Source organism: Carettochelys insculpta, chromosome 7 (genome assembly GCF_033958435.1).
Source record: "Carettochelys insculpta isolate YL-2023 chromosome 7, ASM3395843v1, whole genome shotgun sequence".
Classification (NCBI taxonomy): Eukaryota; Metazoa; Chordata; order Testudines; family Carettochelyidae; genus Carettochelys; species Carettochelys insculpta.
Genome location: NC_134143.1, coordinates 63,490,239 through 63,504,782, shown reverse-complemented (window position 1 = coordinate 63,504,782; position 14,544 = coordinate 63,490,239). Strand labels below are relative to the sequence as shown.

The 14,544-nt window shown below is 39.6% G+C and overlaps 1 protein-coding gene across 3 annotated transcripts in view; it reads right to left on the bottom strand.

Moving 5' to 3' along the window:
• The window catches only part of CCDC186 (coiled-coil domain containing 186), a 63,450-nt gene that overhangs the window by 21,472 nt on the left and 27,434 nt on the right, over positions 1–14,544 (bottom strand). For 2 of the 3 annotated variants that reach the window (XM_074999109.1, XM_074999110.1), the window contains exons 2-8: positions 13,668–14,381; positions 9,788–9,914; positions 6,918–7,046; positions 5,747–5,959; positions 2,659–2,778; positions 1,110–1,235; positions 621–719 (exon numbers count right to left, since the gene is read on the bottom strand). In XM_074999109.1, the coding sequence (XP_074855210.1) occupies positions 621–719; positions 1,110–1,235; positions 2,659–2,778; positions 5,747–5,959; positions 6,918–7,046; positions 9,788–9,914; positions 13,668–14,365 (1,512 nt within the window). In that variant the 5' untranslated portion in view covers positions 14,366–14,381. The remainder of the gene's footprint in view (positions 1–620; positions 720–1,109; positions 1,236–2,658; positions 2,779–5,746; positions 5,960–6,917; positions 7,047–9,787; positions 9,915–13,667; positions 14,382–14,544) is intronic. The other variant, XM_074999111.1, reaches the window with a different exon arrangement.

Below are 14,544 nucleotides of genomic sequence, written 5' to 3'. Positions count from 1 at the left end.
CACAACACACACATGTACTTGTCCTTGGATAATTTGCTAACAATGTTAACTCCAACTGAATAAATTACATCCTCCAAAGAGCTGTTTAAAGTTAAAGTTTAAGTCAAACTCTCAAGAGTTTAAAAAAAAATATCAGCCCAGGGTGCAAAAAACACACACACACCAGTAAGTGATCATGTGTACAAGAAGCCATACTGAAGTTGCAGAGACAACCTTAATTCTGGCATTACCTAACTGAGTGTTTGACTTTACAACCTTAATGTTCTTTTCACATTTTTTGGAATATAATTTCCTGGATTTTTTTAAAAAAGCAAACCAAAGACAACCCGAAGTTTCACTGTGTGGCATCACATTGAACTCCAAGCTGGGTCATCTCTTCATCCACAAAACAAATAATCCTCTATCACCTGAATTAACAGGAAATGGTAGCAATTGAAAGTTATGCTTGGTAGATCTGCCACTAGAGAGGAATGAGACATTTTGTCATGTTCCATAGCTATTTGCCAGGCAGAAAATGCTGAAACTTGGGAATCCTGGGTTTCATACCAGGTACTGAAAGAGTGTGTGCTCTAGTGTTAAGAGAGCCTAGTTACACTGCCTATGCAGTAACAATCTTTTACCTCGAGCTGTTCAGACTTTTCCTGCATTTGTTTCTCTAGTTCTCCCTTTGTCACTCGGAGCTTTGCATCCAATTCATTTGATTTAATTTCTTCCGATTCCTATATGAATTGGAAGAAATGCAAAAAGTGAAAAAAAGAAAAAGAAAAACAAAAACCAACCAAAAAAAACCAAACCACAACATTTTAATTGTATAGGGTTTTTTTTTTTTAGATAAACACAGTAAATGGACTCTCTTACAACTGCTTCTAGGTGTACCACCATGCATAATAATTTTGAATATATAAACCCACACTGTACTGCAGCAAAGCCCACCTCAACATCTCATTTTTTCCCTTATTTATTTTTTCCTCTATAATCATTTATAAATTTAATGGCCTGACATTTCATATGTGGTATGCATGCAATAATTTTTCACTTTAATTGCAATTTAAGATACAAATGGGGTGGGGGGAAGGAGAAAAATCAGATGTTAAACATGTTAATTTCACCTCATGAGAAAGAATGCCTACTTGGTATGTTTTTATCATTTCTTGACAGTTTTTCCGTATTTGCTCTCCCTCCTCTTTTGCTTGAGTTAGCTTGGTTGTTGCATCTTTGAGTCTATCTTTGGTTTCCTAGGAAATAAAACCACAAACAGACAAACTATGGAGTGTCACAGAGCAAGATTCTGAATGAGGGGAAAAAGGGGATGATCACAAAATGCTTTCAAATTCTAGTACGTTATGTCTACACTAGAGTTTTGTCAACAAAACTGGAGTGTTGTTGACAACACTCATGGAGCATGAACTTCACAAAAGTGCATCAACAGGAAGCAGACTGCCTCTCGCAATAGAATTTGTCAACAGGAAACCAGTGTGGACACTCGGGGTGGGGGCTCTGTTGACAGCCAGAACTTCTGGGACACCAGGTAGCCCTGTCTGCTGTGCTTCTGGTTGGCGGTTCTGTCAATTATTTAAAACTCTTGTGATTTAAAGGTAAGTCTCAAGATTTGTGTGCTGTGTGACAAGATTTTTGAAGATCTGAGTTTCTCTTGTTATTACCAGTCCAGACCCAGTTATATACTACAGAGTCCAAAATAGAGTGCAATAAAAACTGTCAAATCAAATACACAGAATGGAAGGAGGTGGGTGAGGGATGTTATATGTCTTGCCTGAAATAATCACAATCACAAAAAACAAAGGAAGGGAAGCAGTCCTTGTAATGCACAAGGTAATTGCTGTCTTTGTTAACACCACTTGTTAATGTGCCAAATTTGAGCACAGATCTGACAAGGTTGGTCTGTCCCATGAAAGCTCATCACCTAATAAATCATTTTGTTAGTCTTTAAAGTGCTACATGACTGCTGGTTTGTTGTGTGTTATGACACACAATTAAGACACTCTTGCAGCAATCACCCTGGACATATTTGTGTGTTTCTCCATCATTACTGGGGGGAGGGGAAGAGGGTGATGTCGGCGCCCCCTCTTGGGCTAAAAACCAAAACCACATCTGTGACCTCCCTACAAAGATTTGAAAATATTGCTACTCCTACCTTAAATGTGGTTCCAGTAAACAAACAACAATACTTGGAGCCACCATTAGGGAGTGCGAAGCAGAGAAACTACCCAGACCCCACATCACAGGGGGTCCTGCAAAGCTAAGTTATGTGCTTCAACCCCAGGCAGTGGGGCTCCTACTTCAGCCCTGGGGCTCAAGCTGAAGTCTAAGGGTCAGGGCCTAGGGCTGACGCCTGTATCTTAGCTTTGTCAGGCCCCCTGTGACATGAGCCTGGGTTCTTACCTGCTTGCCATTCCCTAATACTGACTCTGCTCTTGCACTCCTCCAAATCAATCCCAGGTTGCAAAACACTGATAAACGTTCACCATTTTACATATTCCACTTCACTATCTACAACACACTATCCGAAAATCTGTCTATAAATTGCCAAGCTAAAAAGTAGACAATTTAAAAACTATTTTAGTGAAACTAAGCAAGAAAATGGTATAACAGCTATACTGGACTTGCTATGATCTTACTTCATGGAATTGTCTTACTAACCTTGTGTGAATCCATTTCAGTTTTCAATTTGTTTTGGGCCCATTTTACTTTAATGACATGAGAATTGATTTCTTCTTTCAATTTTTCTATTTCTCTATTGAATCTAGTGGCTTCACCCTCCTGAATAAAGACAAAACAAAAAAGAAAACAGCCACAGATTACATTTTAAAATCCAGATTTTAATACAGCTATAAAAATCAGACACACATAAGTCTGAAGTGCAGGTTTTCATCTACAAGGCCCTGAAAAGTTTGCATATTGTTAGCCAAAATAAGGTTTTACAGGATTGGGTCTTACAGCCTTAATTGTCAAGGTCTGCCTGCCAGTGAAAGACTAGCTCTCTATCCATGTGCAGTACTGCCACATTCGTAATCAAAGGAGATGTTCTAAATCTTGATTAATGTCTTCCATGGGGACTCTTGACCAGAACTGCATGGATCCATGAGATACTAAAAGGTACTGATCTTCTGGAAAAGCAGCAAAGGCTTTGTTTCTCTTTGCAGGCTTCAGGGAAAGATGTGGGGTAGAGTGGGGCAAAGACAGGAATCACTATAGGAGAATATAGCAGAAAACATGAGGTTTACTAACTTTTGTGGCTAGTCTGACAAACATTGTGTAATTGGATATTTGACCAAATGGACAATTATTTTAAAAACTGTAAATTGTTTAAATAATGAGATGCCAAATTCAAAATCATCATTAAAATTCTAAATCTATTTTAAAATAAGTTATAATTTAAATCAGATCACAAATATGCTGCACTCACACAGAGTCTCACAGAAATGAATTAACGGTTTTAGTCTGTCCAGCCTAGCTACTAGCTTTTGCTTCTTGAAATTTCTGGACTTTGAATTTCTGTTTCTCAGTAGGTTAAAAAAGTAACGTGTGCAAAGACAGACACAAGCTGGATAGGATTGTTTTTGTTCTGCACTTAAGTGGTGGTAGGCTTTAGCCAAGCATGGCAAGGGAGTTAGTTAACACATTGTCTTAAAGACAGAAACGATATACAGAAAAGGCCTGAGGCAGCATAGAAAGGCACACTAGACTGGACGGTGGTGGGGGGGTGGAAGACATTCAGCAGACACACAGCTTCATTTCTCCCCCACTCCACCCAAAAAAAGGTCACGGATTCTAGGTATAACAGAGAATATTTTCAGGAAATTTGCTCCCTAGGTAAAAAAGGAAAACACGTTAAGTGTAAGCGCAGGAAGAAGATACAGGGCCTAATTGCAAGAATTACACATTAGAAGAAAAACTGTTTATTGGGAGAAAATTATGTAGACGTGGCTGAATGGATCATATGGTTAGTCATTTAAATGTCACCATTCTTCAAGGACTTTCTCTTTAGTAAGTGTGATTTGACAAGTAAATTCCCAAACTGTTTCCTCTGTTGGATGTTGCTAGAGAAAAAACCTTTAGCTTGACTAAGCCTTATAGTTTAGTTAGTTAACTATGTTTAGAATCTATCGCTCAAGTACACAATACAGAAAGATACAGTAAAAGAAATCTGGAAGTGCCAGCTGCAACTGTCATTTTATTTTATATTACATGCTACATGCCCCTTATTTTGAGGCATCATGGCTACAACCTTAATAATGATGCCATCAAAGTATTCCCTTTTCCTTTAGCGTAATTCAGCTTTCCAAAGAAACCCCATTCTTTACTTTTCTCAAAAAATAGACGTGCCAATGAGTTCAGTGGGGCTTATTTCTAAATTAAGTGCACTCTAAACAAAAAATTTAAGACTAATTGTGCTAACTTGATTTAAATCAATGATTTTTGGGCGATTTAAATCATGATTTAAATTGCCTTAATTTAAAATCAATCCACTCTGAACAGTGCAAAGGGGGTGTAAAACACTATCAAGACAGAGACCGCTACCGTTTGACACATTTTGCATGCACACAAGATGGAGAACAGTGATTGCTATACAACACACCATACAAAATATCCTTTTTTTTTTCCTAAATGAACATCAAGTACTATTAATAAACTAAGCACATTACTGAGATAAACTTAGATACTAAATAGCTACAAACTCACTGCTACAGTTAAGGTCCTACACATTATAGTACAATCCCAGCAGCTAAACAGTATTACTGATGTAATAAATCTACCTTAACTATAAGAGGTTTACAAAAGTACCACATGAGGGCAGCAGAATCAAAGTCTTCAAACAACACTGTCCTGATAGTTAGACCTGCCATTTAACTTCTGGCATAAGTTTTGATTTGCCAACTTGAACAGGTAGCATCGTCCATCCCAACGTGTTTAATTCTTATAAGCAGGAAACGTAATGACATACATAAAAACAAAGCTCCAGAAACCAAAATTCTCAAGTTTCAATAAGATGGTTCTTTTAATATTTACCTTGTGATCAATGATACCTTGGACTAGAAGTATGCGGAGAATATTGGTTCTTCCAGGAGCACAAGATCAGAATGTTTTAAAATTTAGTTAACACAGTTATTACATATTAAAATATTGCAGTTGCTTGTAGTTTAAATATTTGTCTCTGCACTTGACACCGTACTTATAATGAGAATACGCTGAATCTTAACACTAAGGAACATGGAGTTAAATGCACAGATGCCTCAAAATTCAGTCAATCACGTGGAAGAATATGAAGGAAAAAGCCTGATACCATTCTCCACAACATGTGCAGAGTTCTCACTGACTTCCAAGAAGGAACACAGGCTTTAATGAGTAGGCCCAAAGATATCCTATTTACTTACTTGATTTTCTTAGATTAAAAAATCCAGTATGGACCATCATAGGGAAAGTAAAAAGATACATAACAATCATACAGTCTCTATACATGGTCACTGCTTATCAAAAGTGTATAATATAGTGGCTGCAAAAAGGAAAAAAATTGAGCTGTTAAACAGCAAAACATCAATTCAGAAGAATACATGAATTTCAGGAAGATGAAAATAGTAACCTCCACCTCCCGCCAAAATACATGGACATAAAATCATTCTTTCACAGCCATCCAGTAAAAGGGAATGTACTAAAATACCTATCATTCAATAGACAAGTGTTCTCCTGGTTATTTAAATAGGGCTTTTAACCTTTCCTTTAAAAGTACCTTGGTTTCATAGAGCTGTTGCAGTCTTCCTTTTTCCTGAGAAAGCTGTTTGATTTTATTCAGGTGCTTTTCAATATCTTTATTTGCATCTCTTAGTCGTCTCTCCAGTAATTCCTTTTCCTTTCGGAGATCTAAAGACTCCTTTTCTCCTCGAACATACTTCATCACCATCGTTTCCTTTTCTTGGCGTGCCTCTTCACATTTCTTGTTTGCCTTTAAAAATTTGAAGTCAGTTGTAAGCTCACATTTCCCTGATGATTTTTTTTTTAAATCTATGAATAATAGATACAATACTCCAATATAGTAATTAAAACAGAAGTGAAGGAAAGTCTTAAAGGCTCCATTCTGCAAGCAAAGTTATGCACTGGCTTACTATTACTAACACAAGCAGTCTCACTTATTTAAATGGGACTGCTCAGAGTTGTTACTATTTGTATCTGTTTAAGTATTTGCAAACTAAAAACTAAATATTTTACTTTAGCTGTATAATGAATAGGCTGGTACAGCTGGAATGTATTTAATGATGCTAAATGGAGCCTATATATTAGATGACTACTAAGTGGAAAAATATTTTTGTAGATATTCAGTTCCATTCCTCAGTCATGGTCCCTCCACGATATAATTCAACAATCACTCTTAAGCTGCTTATACTGTTTTAACAAGGAAAAGGAAACAAAAATTACGTTCTAAAATTCTTGTAGCCTAAAGAAAACCCCTGGCTCTGCAAAATCTTAAAGGCAAAAACCACAATCTTCCAGCACCACAAAGTGAAAGTATTATTTCTTTGTACCATTCTTATTGTGCTTAGAAAGAATAGATTTCACTAGTGAGTGCATAATTGATGATTTCTACCTCTATTCAAAACCAAAGTGTTGAGCAAATCAAAATTTACAGGGAAGCAATAATTCCAGGGCTTATTGTTTTACATATTATTAAGCAAATGAAAGTGTGACACAAAGAGAACATATCGAAATATTAGTGGCTCTACAAAAGGTTCACTAACCATGAAAATGCATGAATCCTATTAATTAAAAACACATTTTGGAAGCTTTATATCAGTTTTCAACACATCTGCTGACTGCAATGCTCAGGGCTATTTAACATTTCCTAAAACAAACTAATTCTTTAATGAAAGATTCAATTATTAAAACTTCAAAGGATTCAAAATTACCTGGTCCATACGAAATGCCATCTCTTTATGCAATTGCTGAATTGTATTTTTGGCTGCAGCATCTTGTGTTACAAGTTTGTCTTGACCAATTTTAACTTCTTTTTTGAGCTCTTCTATTTTTGATTCTAACTGGAAAGCAAATATTACGAGACAGATAATCACAGAGGATAGTTACAGAGAGTTAGTCTGTATCTTCACAAAACAAAACAAAAAAGTAGTGATGTAGCACTTTAAAAAGAGTAAAAATAATTTATTAGGTGATGCACTTTTGTGGGGCAGACCCGTTCTTCAGATCCGGAATAGCGTGTATCCTATTGCGAGTTATTTTGAAATAGTGCAGTATTTTGACATTTGCCAAAATAGCTTATTTTGAGGCATCCCTTAATCCTCCTGCAACAAGGTGTAGATGGATGCCAAAATAGCATACCCAGTACACTCATCCCTCGTTAAATGAGTACTTTACTTACAAGTACTCACTTAAACAAGGGACACATACTTACCTCAGTTCACTAGACAAGGGAACTCTCCCCACTAGTATGAGCTTAACCCCCTCCCTGCAGTTCCAACCTGCCTTTGTCTGACTCCCTCGCTGGCCAGTAGACCCAACCCGCCACAGGCTTAACCTGCCCCCCCCCCGCCCCACCCCACGGCAACCAGCCCCCTCCGTCACGCACCCCCAAATCACAGCAACCAGCCTCCTCCTTCATGCCCCGCCCCCCACTAGCCCCATGGTACCAACCTGCGGCAGCCTGACGCGTGGCCCCCACCCACAGAAGCCTTACCCACTGCCAGCCCCATGGCCCCAACCCATGGAAGCTAGCCAGCCAGTTCACCCCCACCAGCCCTGCAGCCCCAACCTGCAGCAGCCTGACACCTCCCCTGCCAGGCCCACAGCCTCAACCCGGGGCCCTGAGGCAGCCTGATGCCCTGTGGGCCTCAACGCAGGGCAGCCTGACCCATGCCCCACACTGGCCCCACACACCCCACCTGCCACAGCCTGAACCCCCCTCCCCCCAGCTCGCCCCACAGACCCAACCCACCACCAGATTTTAACCCTCCCTCCTCCTCATGGCCAAATACTGCCCCCAGCCTTTAACCTCACATCCCCTCAAGGTTCACTTACCTTTCAAAAGCAGTGCCACACGCTGCCACTCCTTCCCCGAGCACTAGACCAGATTTTTACTTTGTATTTTAATGGTAATTTAGTATCCCTCTTATGAGTTTTCGCCTACGAGCAGAAAGTTGAGAACCAATTGTGCTCGCATAGCGAGGGATGAGTGTATTTAGGAAAACACACAAATTTAGAAAGAACACTTCTTCCTGAAACAAAAAGAGGAGGAAGGGTTCTTTCGAAAACAGGGTTCTCCCCCCACCCAAAAGCAACGCCTCTTCTGGAAGCATGATCGCATGAGATTATGCAAAGGAAGAACAAGGTTTGTAAATCAGAACTCAGTTTGCATTTTTGATCTCCCTCATTTGCATTCCTCCTTCGAAAGGGGAATGTGATGTGGACATACCCACAGAGTAGCCACTACAGGATACCTTGGTATCCCAAAATTGCTCTGCAGTGTAAACATAGCCACACTGTCTAAATCCATGAAATAGTATTTCAGAATGTCCTCTACCAACCTGTGGGGCATGGAAACTAGAAGCCAGATCTAAAGCATGATTAAGACATTAACATTGATTTTAATTTATAAAAATTAGTATGGACCCTATTTCATTACAGTTAAAAGTCAAGCTACAAATGTATGCATAAATAACCCTTACACTACTACCATTAGCAAAGAAATCCTTTAAATGTGCAATGATGAGAGTCAGGACTAGTATGGTATCCTATTATCTTGTGCCTCTAAGAAAGAAATACACATTACTTTGGTTTGTGACAGTTCTCAGTTATTAGATTTGACATGCTTGTGTCATATACAGAAACTTGAAATACCATACATTATTTACTTATAATTAGGTATATACACTCCATGTAGACAAACAGCATTTGAAGAGTGTGTGTCTACTCTAGCATATATCAGAGACGGTCTTCCTTTTTAGAAGTAATCTCTCAACTCTACAGGTTTCTTTTCCCATTCGCTAACAAAAAGGACAGATTATTGTTTAGATAGCTCCACAAATTGCTTCTCAATATCTGTGAACTATCTGCAGAAAATTTCTCTCTGTATCTACACACCATACATGGGCCCCAAAAGGCAGCACAACTCTTTAATACATTAAGAGTCTTCTAATGTCACAAATTTCAACCACATCTTAAGCAGTCAACAGCTGCAGATTTTCCAGATTCAATTAGAATTTTAGCCTTCAATCTTGAGTTTATACATAGTTATTGGTAATTGGCAATATGTAAGTAATATAATACTAAAATTAACACTTAAATAACCCTCATACACTACAGAAAATTGGCAGGCCCAAATAAATAGTTATATAGTTTTCTGATAAATGCAATATACAGTTCATGCCAAGGTTGCGTTTTGCAATTGGAATGTGAATCTTGGTGCTACTGTTCAGTCCACAACACCTCCAAATGGGGCACCCAACTCTTTGGGATATTAAGTAATTTCAACATCCACTGATCTTTAAATGTGATCTGAGGGTGCTCACAGGATTGACCTGATGGAGCCCAATAATCAAGAAATGATGAGCACTTGAAACTTCCATCAAGTTCAGTAGACTTCTAGATGCTTAACATTTCAGTGGTTTTGAACCCAGTACCTGTATTAAACCAAAGACAAGTAAGTTCTTTCAAAACAAACAAAGCTTTTGGAATAGAAAAATAAAATAAATGCCTTGGCTACACCAGCATTTGGGATTTTGTTCCATTCCTGCTTTCACATGCAATGTTCTTTTATTAGCCATACCTGTTTGATAGTGTTGATGTGCTGCTTTTCTGTTTCTGTTCGTTTTTTCAACTCATCTTTTAACTTGTCCTTTTCTGAACAAATATCTAAAATCAGTTCCTGATGCTTTTTATTTTCTTTAATCAATCTGTAAAGATACAGCAGAATTGCTTTGCATGGTTGTGTGTGTGGAATCCACGGAAAAGTAATCCAAAAGAATTTTTAACCCAGAACCACCCTATTGGCAAGGCTTTTACAAAATTTCAGAGAGACTCACCACTATGTTAATCATCTGGCTAGCACTAATGTAAGTGATTATTTGTATGATCTCTCTCACAGGATATTGGTGTACTTTCAACACAAGTGTACAGTCACAACAATGGATGTAAACATACAGATATTATCTTTATATTAGGGTTGTGCAGAGTGAGGTGACTTGTCAAGGTCACACAGGAAGCATGCAACAGGAGCTAGACACTGAACCCACTCAGATCCCTTAACCACAAGGTCAGCAGCTCTCTACCCCTCTTAGGTAGTTCAAATTCTTAAGGCATTTTGTCCCTTTACAGCTATGGTTCTTAGCCAAGGGTATGTATATCTCTGACAGTAAGCAAGCAGAGGTCATTCCACAGGGTACATCAACTAGATTATTTGCTCAGTTTTATAATAGGCTACGTAAAAAGAACTAGCAAAGTCATCACAAACTAATATTTTATCTAGACCATGACTTTTTTATACTGATCTATGTACTATACATTGAAATGTATACTGGAAGTACACTATTTATATTCCAATTGACAATAAATTACCTAGCAAAAGGAGAAAGCAATTTTTCAGTAGTAGTGTGCTGGGACACTTTTTTAAATGTCTGATTTTGTAAACAAGTAGTTTTCCAATGAGGTGTAACATGGACAAATCAGAGTCTTGAAAGGAGTACAGTAAACCCTGCTTAACTCGAATTTTTGCACAAGTCAAGGGGAGCTGGGAACCGGGATGCAGCCTAGTTCCTGGCTCCCCTGGGCTTGCAGGAGCCGGGAAACTGACCAGCTCACAAAGGCTGGTCAGCTCCCTGGCTCCCAGAGTGGCAGAGAGCTGAGAACCCTGGGGCAGCTAGGTTCCTGTCTCCCCTGCTTGTGAGACCCAGAAAACTGTTCAGCTTCATGGTTCCCACAAGTGGGGAGCCAGGAACCAGGCTAAGAGCCTTCTCCCTCCCTTCCCACAACCGCATAGCTCGGGGAAGGGAGGGAGAAGGCTCCAGCTGCAGCATTGTGCCCCCCCCAGCCGGGGACCCCATGGCTTCTAACCATGGACCTGTGGCAATGCCCTCCTTCCCCACCCCCACCCCCCCCAAGAACACTGCCCTCCCCACACCACTCTCGGGTAAAGGTGAGATATATGCATGTTGAATGTGTATCTCTCGGGGGATTACTGTACAATAGCATGGAAAGGTTGAGAACCACTGCTTTACAGTCTGGCAGACTTAAGGCTAAATCAAAACTGTAGCTTAAACAATGATCACAGATTCACACTGATGATAATGGCATTCTAGAACCAATATGGAAGGGCCTGATTTACAAACAAACATATTCAGATGTCCAAAGACAAAGACTGGCACCAAGGGGGATTTGCAAAAGTACCTAAGCAGGTTAGCTAACTCCCAGGCATTTGAAGGAATTGCAGGATTCACTGTTTTGGAAAAGGGCATAGAGCATGACAGAAGCAGTACTGCTTTGTCTGCATCTCCTTAAGAAAGTGATCAGTACTCAAGACTAATCTGCTACAGGGAAATATTTACAAGTAAATGGCACAATAAACAGGTAAAACCCAATTAACTTGTCTGTATAAAATATTCTGGAATTACAGCCATCTAGACATCTACTGTCCCCCACTCCCAGAAACATTCCCACATTATCTGTAATTGCTTTATGCAAAATGTACACATGCCAGACTCAAAGTTAAGGTGACCATATCTCCTGTTCCAAATAAGGGACAGGCATATATGGGGGGAGAGGGGTGGCTCCTCCCAATTCTGGCAAGCCCTGGGGACCTGGGAAAGGAGGCAGCAACCGCTGGCCCTGCCCAGAGAAGCCACAGCTGCCAGCCTCCCTGTGAGCCCTGGGGAAGTGGCAGCCACCAGCATTCCCCTGGAGCCCCAGGGAAGCTGCAGCTGCCCACGCTCCCCTCACTTCTCTGAGGCTCAGAGGTGGGGGAAAGACAGCCTGAATAAGGGACAATTCCTCCCCTCTACAAAGGGAGTCGGGACACCTTTTTGGCATCCCAAATACAGGACTGTCCTGCCCAATAAAGGATGGATGGTCACCCTACATAAAGTCAGTTCCGCCCCCCCCGCCACTTCGTCTGCTTTGTAGCAGCAGATCTTTCCCCAATCCCATGCTCTGAATGGTAAAGTCTCCCTGGGAGATTTTTTTTTTTTAAAAACATAACCATCCATTACTGTGAAATCACAATTCCACCCACAAGACGACAGATATAAGTAAAAGGCCCTCTCACTTCTGGCCCTGTCAGCAGGAGAGTTTAAAGCAGTGATGGGGAACCTACGCTACTAAGGGTGCCCCATGAGTGGCCCTCTTTTGTCACAAGATGTTCTACAAGGACAAAATAATTTTGCCAACTGCGCTTGTGTACCTACAATTTGCAAGGTGCGCCGACTCGAGCATAGCAGCATTTTGATTGGATGCAGAGGGAGCACACAGCTCTCACAGTGAATGTTTTGTGCAGTCAGCACGCACATCACTTCAGGAGCCCTTGCTTCATGAGTATGTCACTTTAGCAATAACGGTAGGAAAACACATAACATAGATAGAAACCAGTGGTATCTGGCAACTCAACACATGAACAATTGTGAACAAAATGTGTGGTGAGTCACAAATAGAACCCCAACAGGCTGCATGTAGCCGTCAGGCCACAGGTTGCCCACCACTGGTTTAATGTGAAAGAATAGGCATTTCAGGCGAGCACATACCCCTTATATTATACAGAGAAAGCAGTATGAATGTCAAAAAGAGAACCAAGAATTCAAGCGGTGAGTTGAGAGAGATTTGAACAATTTTCATATAGAATTGTTAACTACATTTTGCTAATACAAAAATGTCTTATAAACAAATTTCTCTCACACACACACACACACACACACACACACACACACACACACACACACACACACACACACACACACACACACACAGAGTAAATTATTAAATTTCAAAGGCTTTCCTGTAAGCTTTTATTGTTACCAGATGGTATTTCATTATTTGATCCTTGAAGATGTACGCATAAAATTATAAAGCAAATAAGGGGTATTATTTTTATGAGAACCAATTTAAAGATTTCCTTTTCATGCCTACTTTTTAAAATCCAAACTTGACTATCTCAAACTGGCAGAGGAAACTTCAAGTGATGTTAACGATAACCAGTTTAACAACTGGGACAGCTGACTAAATTCGGGAAACAATGCAAGAATAAAATTGAATAGAAATTACAATGGATTCACTTCTCATATTTAACAAAGAATTTCTTGTTAACTCTATCAAACTACTGCTGACATGAAACCTAATAGGGTAACTGACCAAAAATTTCAGATTAAGGATTAGCAAATTTCTCTTCAGATCCAGCCACATTCAACAAGTTAAAGGTCTAACTATGCTTATTACACGTATTGATTACAAATTCTATAAACAGCCTACATTTTATTTACAAATAAATTAAATGCTCTTTTACTCAACATCCTTAAGAAGAGCTAATATAAGCCAAAATTATGACAGGGTTTTCAGCAACAACTAAGACCACGTACGTTGTGAAAAATGAGGCCCTAGCTCTGCAATACACACATAAGGATACTCTTGAGCACACTTACTGTGTAGAGGTTAATCAAGATACTCACTTCTTTATGGTTTGCTCCTGTTGGAGGTATTTGTCTTGCACACATTTTTCAAAAGTCGCTAAGGCATGTTCACCCTTCCTCATTCCATTTGGGAGCTTATGCTCTTTAGTTAAGTCTGTAGATAACAGTTCAGATTCTATTTCTTCTAGCAAAGCCTCCTGTGATGATGACTCTTGTATTGTGGAAATAAGTTTCTTGGTGCAATCAGTGTCGTAAGGGCTTTCTGAATAGATCTGATGGGTAATTTTTTGTGTAAAGTCAGACTCCTCCCTTAGCTCCTTCAGTATTTCCATTAAGGATTGTTCTGTGCCATTATTTTTTGAAACCTGTGGTTCGAAATTTCCACCAGGCAAACAGTCTATATTTATGCAGTCTTTTACTTGTCTTTCAGAACATGTATTAATACAGCGGTCTCCATCTCCACCATAATCAGGTAAAAGTTGTGCCTCTGCTTTGCTTAAAACTCCATCCCCTCTTAAGTCAATAGCTGCTCCATTGTAGTTTGATGCCAATAATTTGGGTTCCCTTTCCAAGCTGGAATCCGGCCCTCCAGTAAAATCAACATCTGAGCAGTCCTTCACATCTGATGTCCTGCTTGTGCTCTCGTTACTTGATAAGCTGGAAGGCGTCTTGTCTGCCTTTGAAAAATCAACTGGCTCCAGTATGCTCTGCTGTATTTCTGGTAAACACTGCTCCATTCTTCTTTTTAGGATTCTAGAAAGAAAATGTGGCCAATATATTACATTCAAAAAGTCAACATTTAAAAGACAGACACAGGAGAGGAAGACAGAAAACAAAAGAGATGTCTGGAAGTTAAGACAATGTGGCAAGGGAGGAGAGGGAATGGAGGGAATATTTTAGCTTTACATTGTCAATC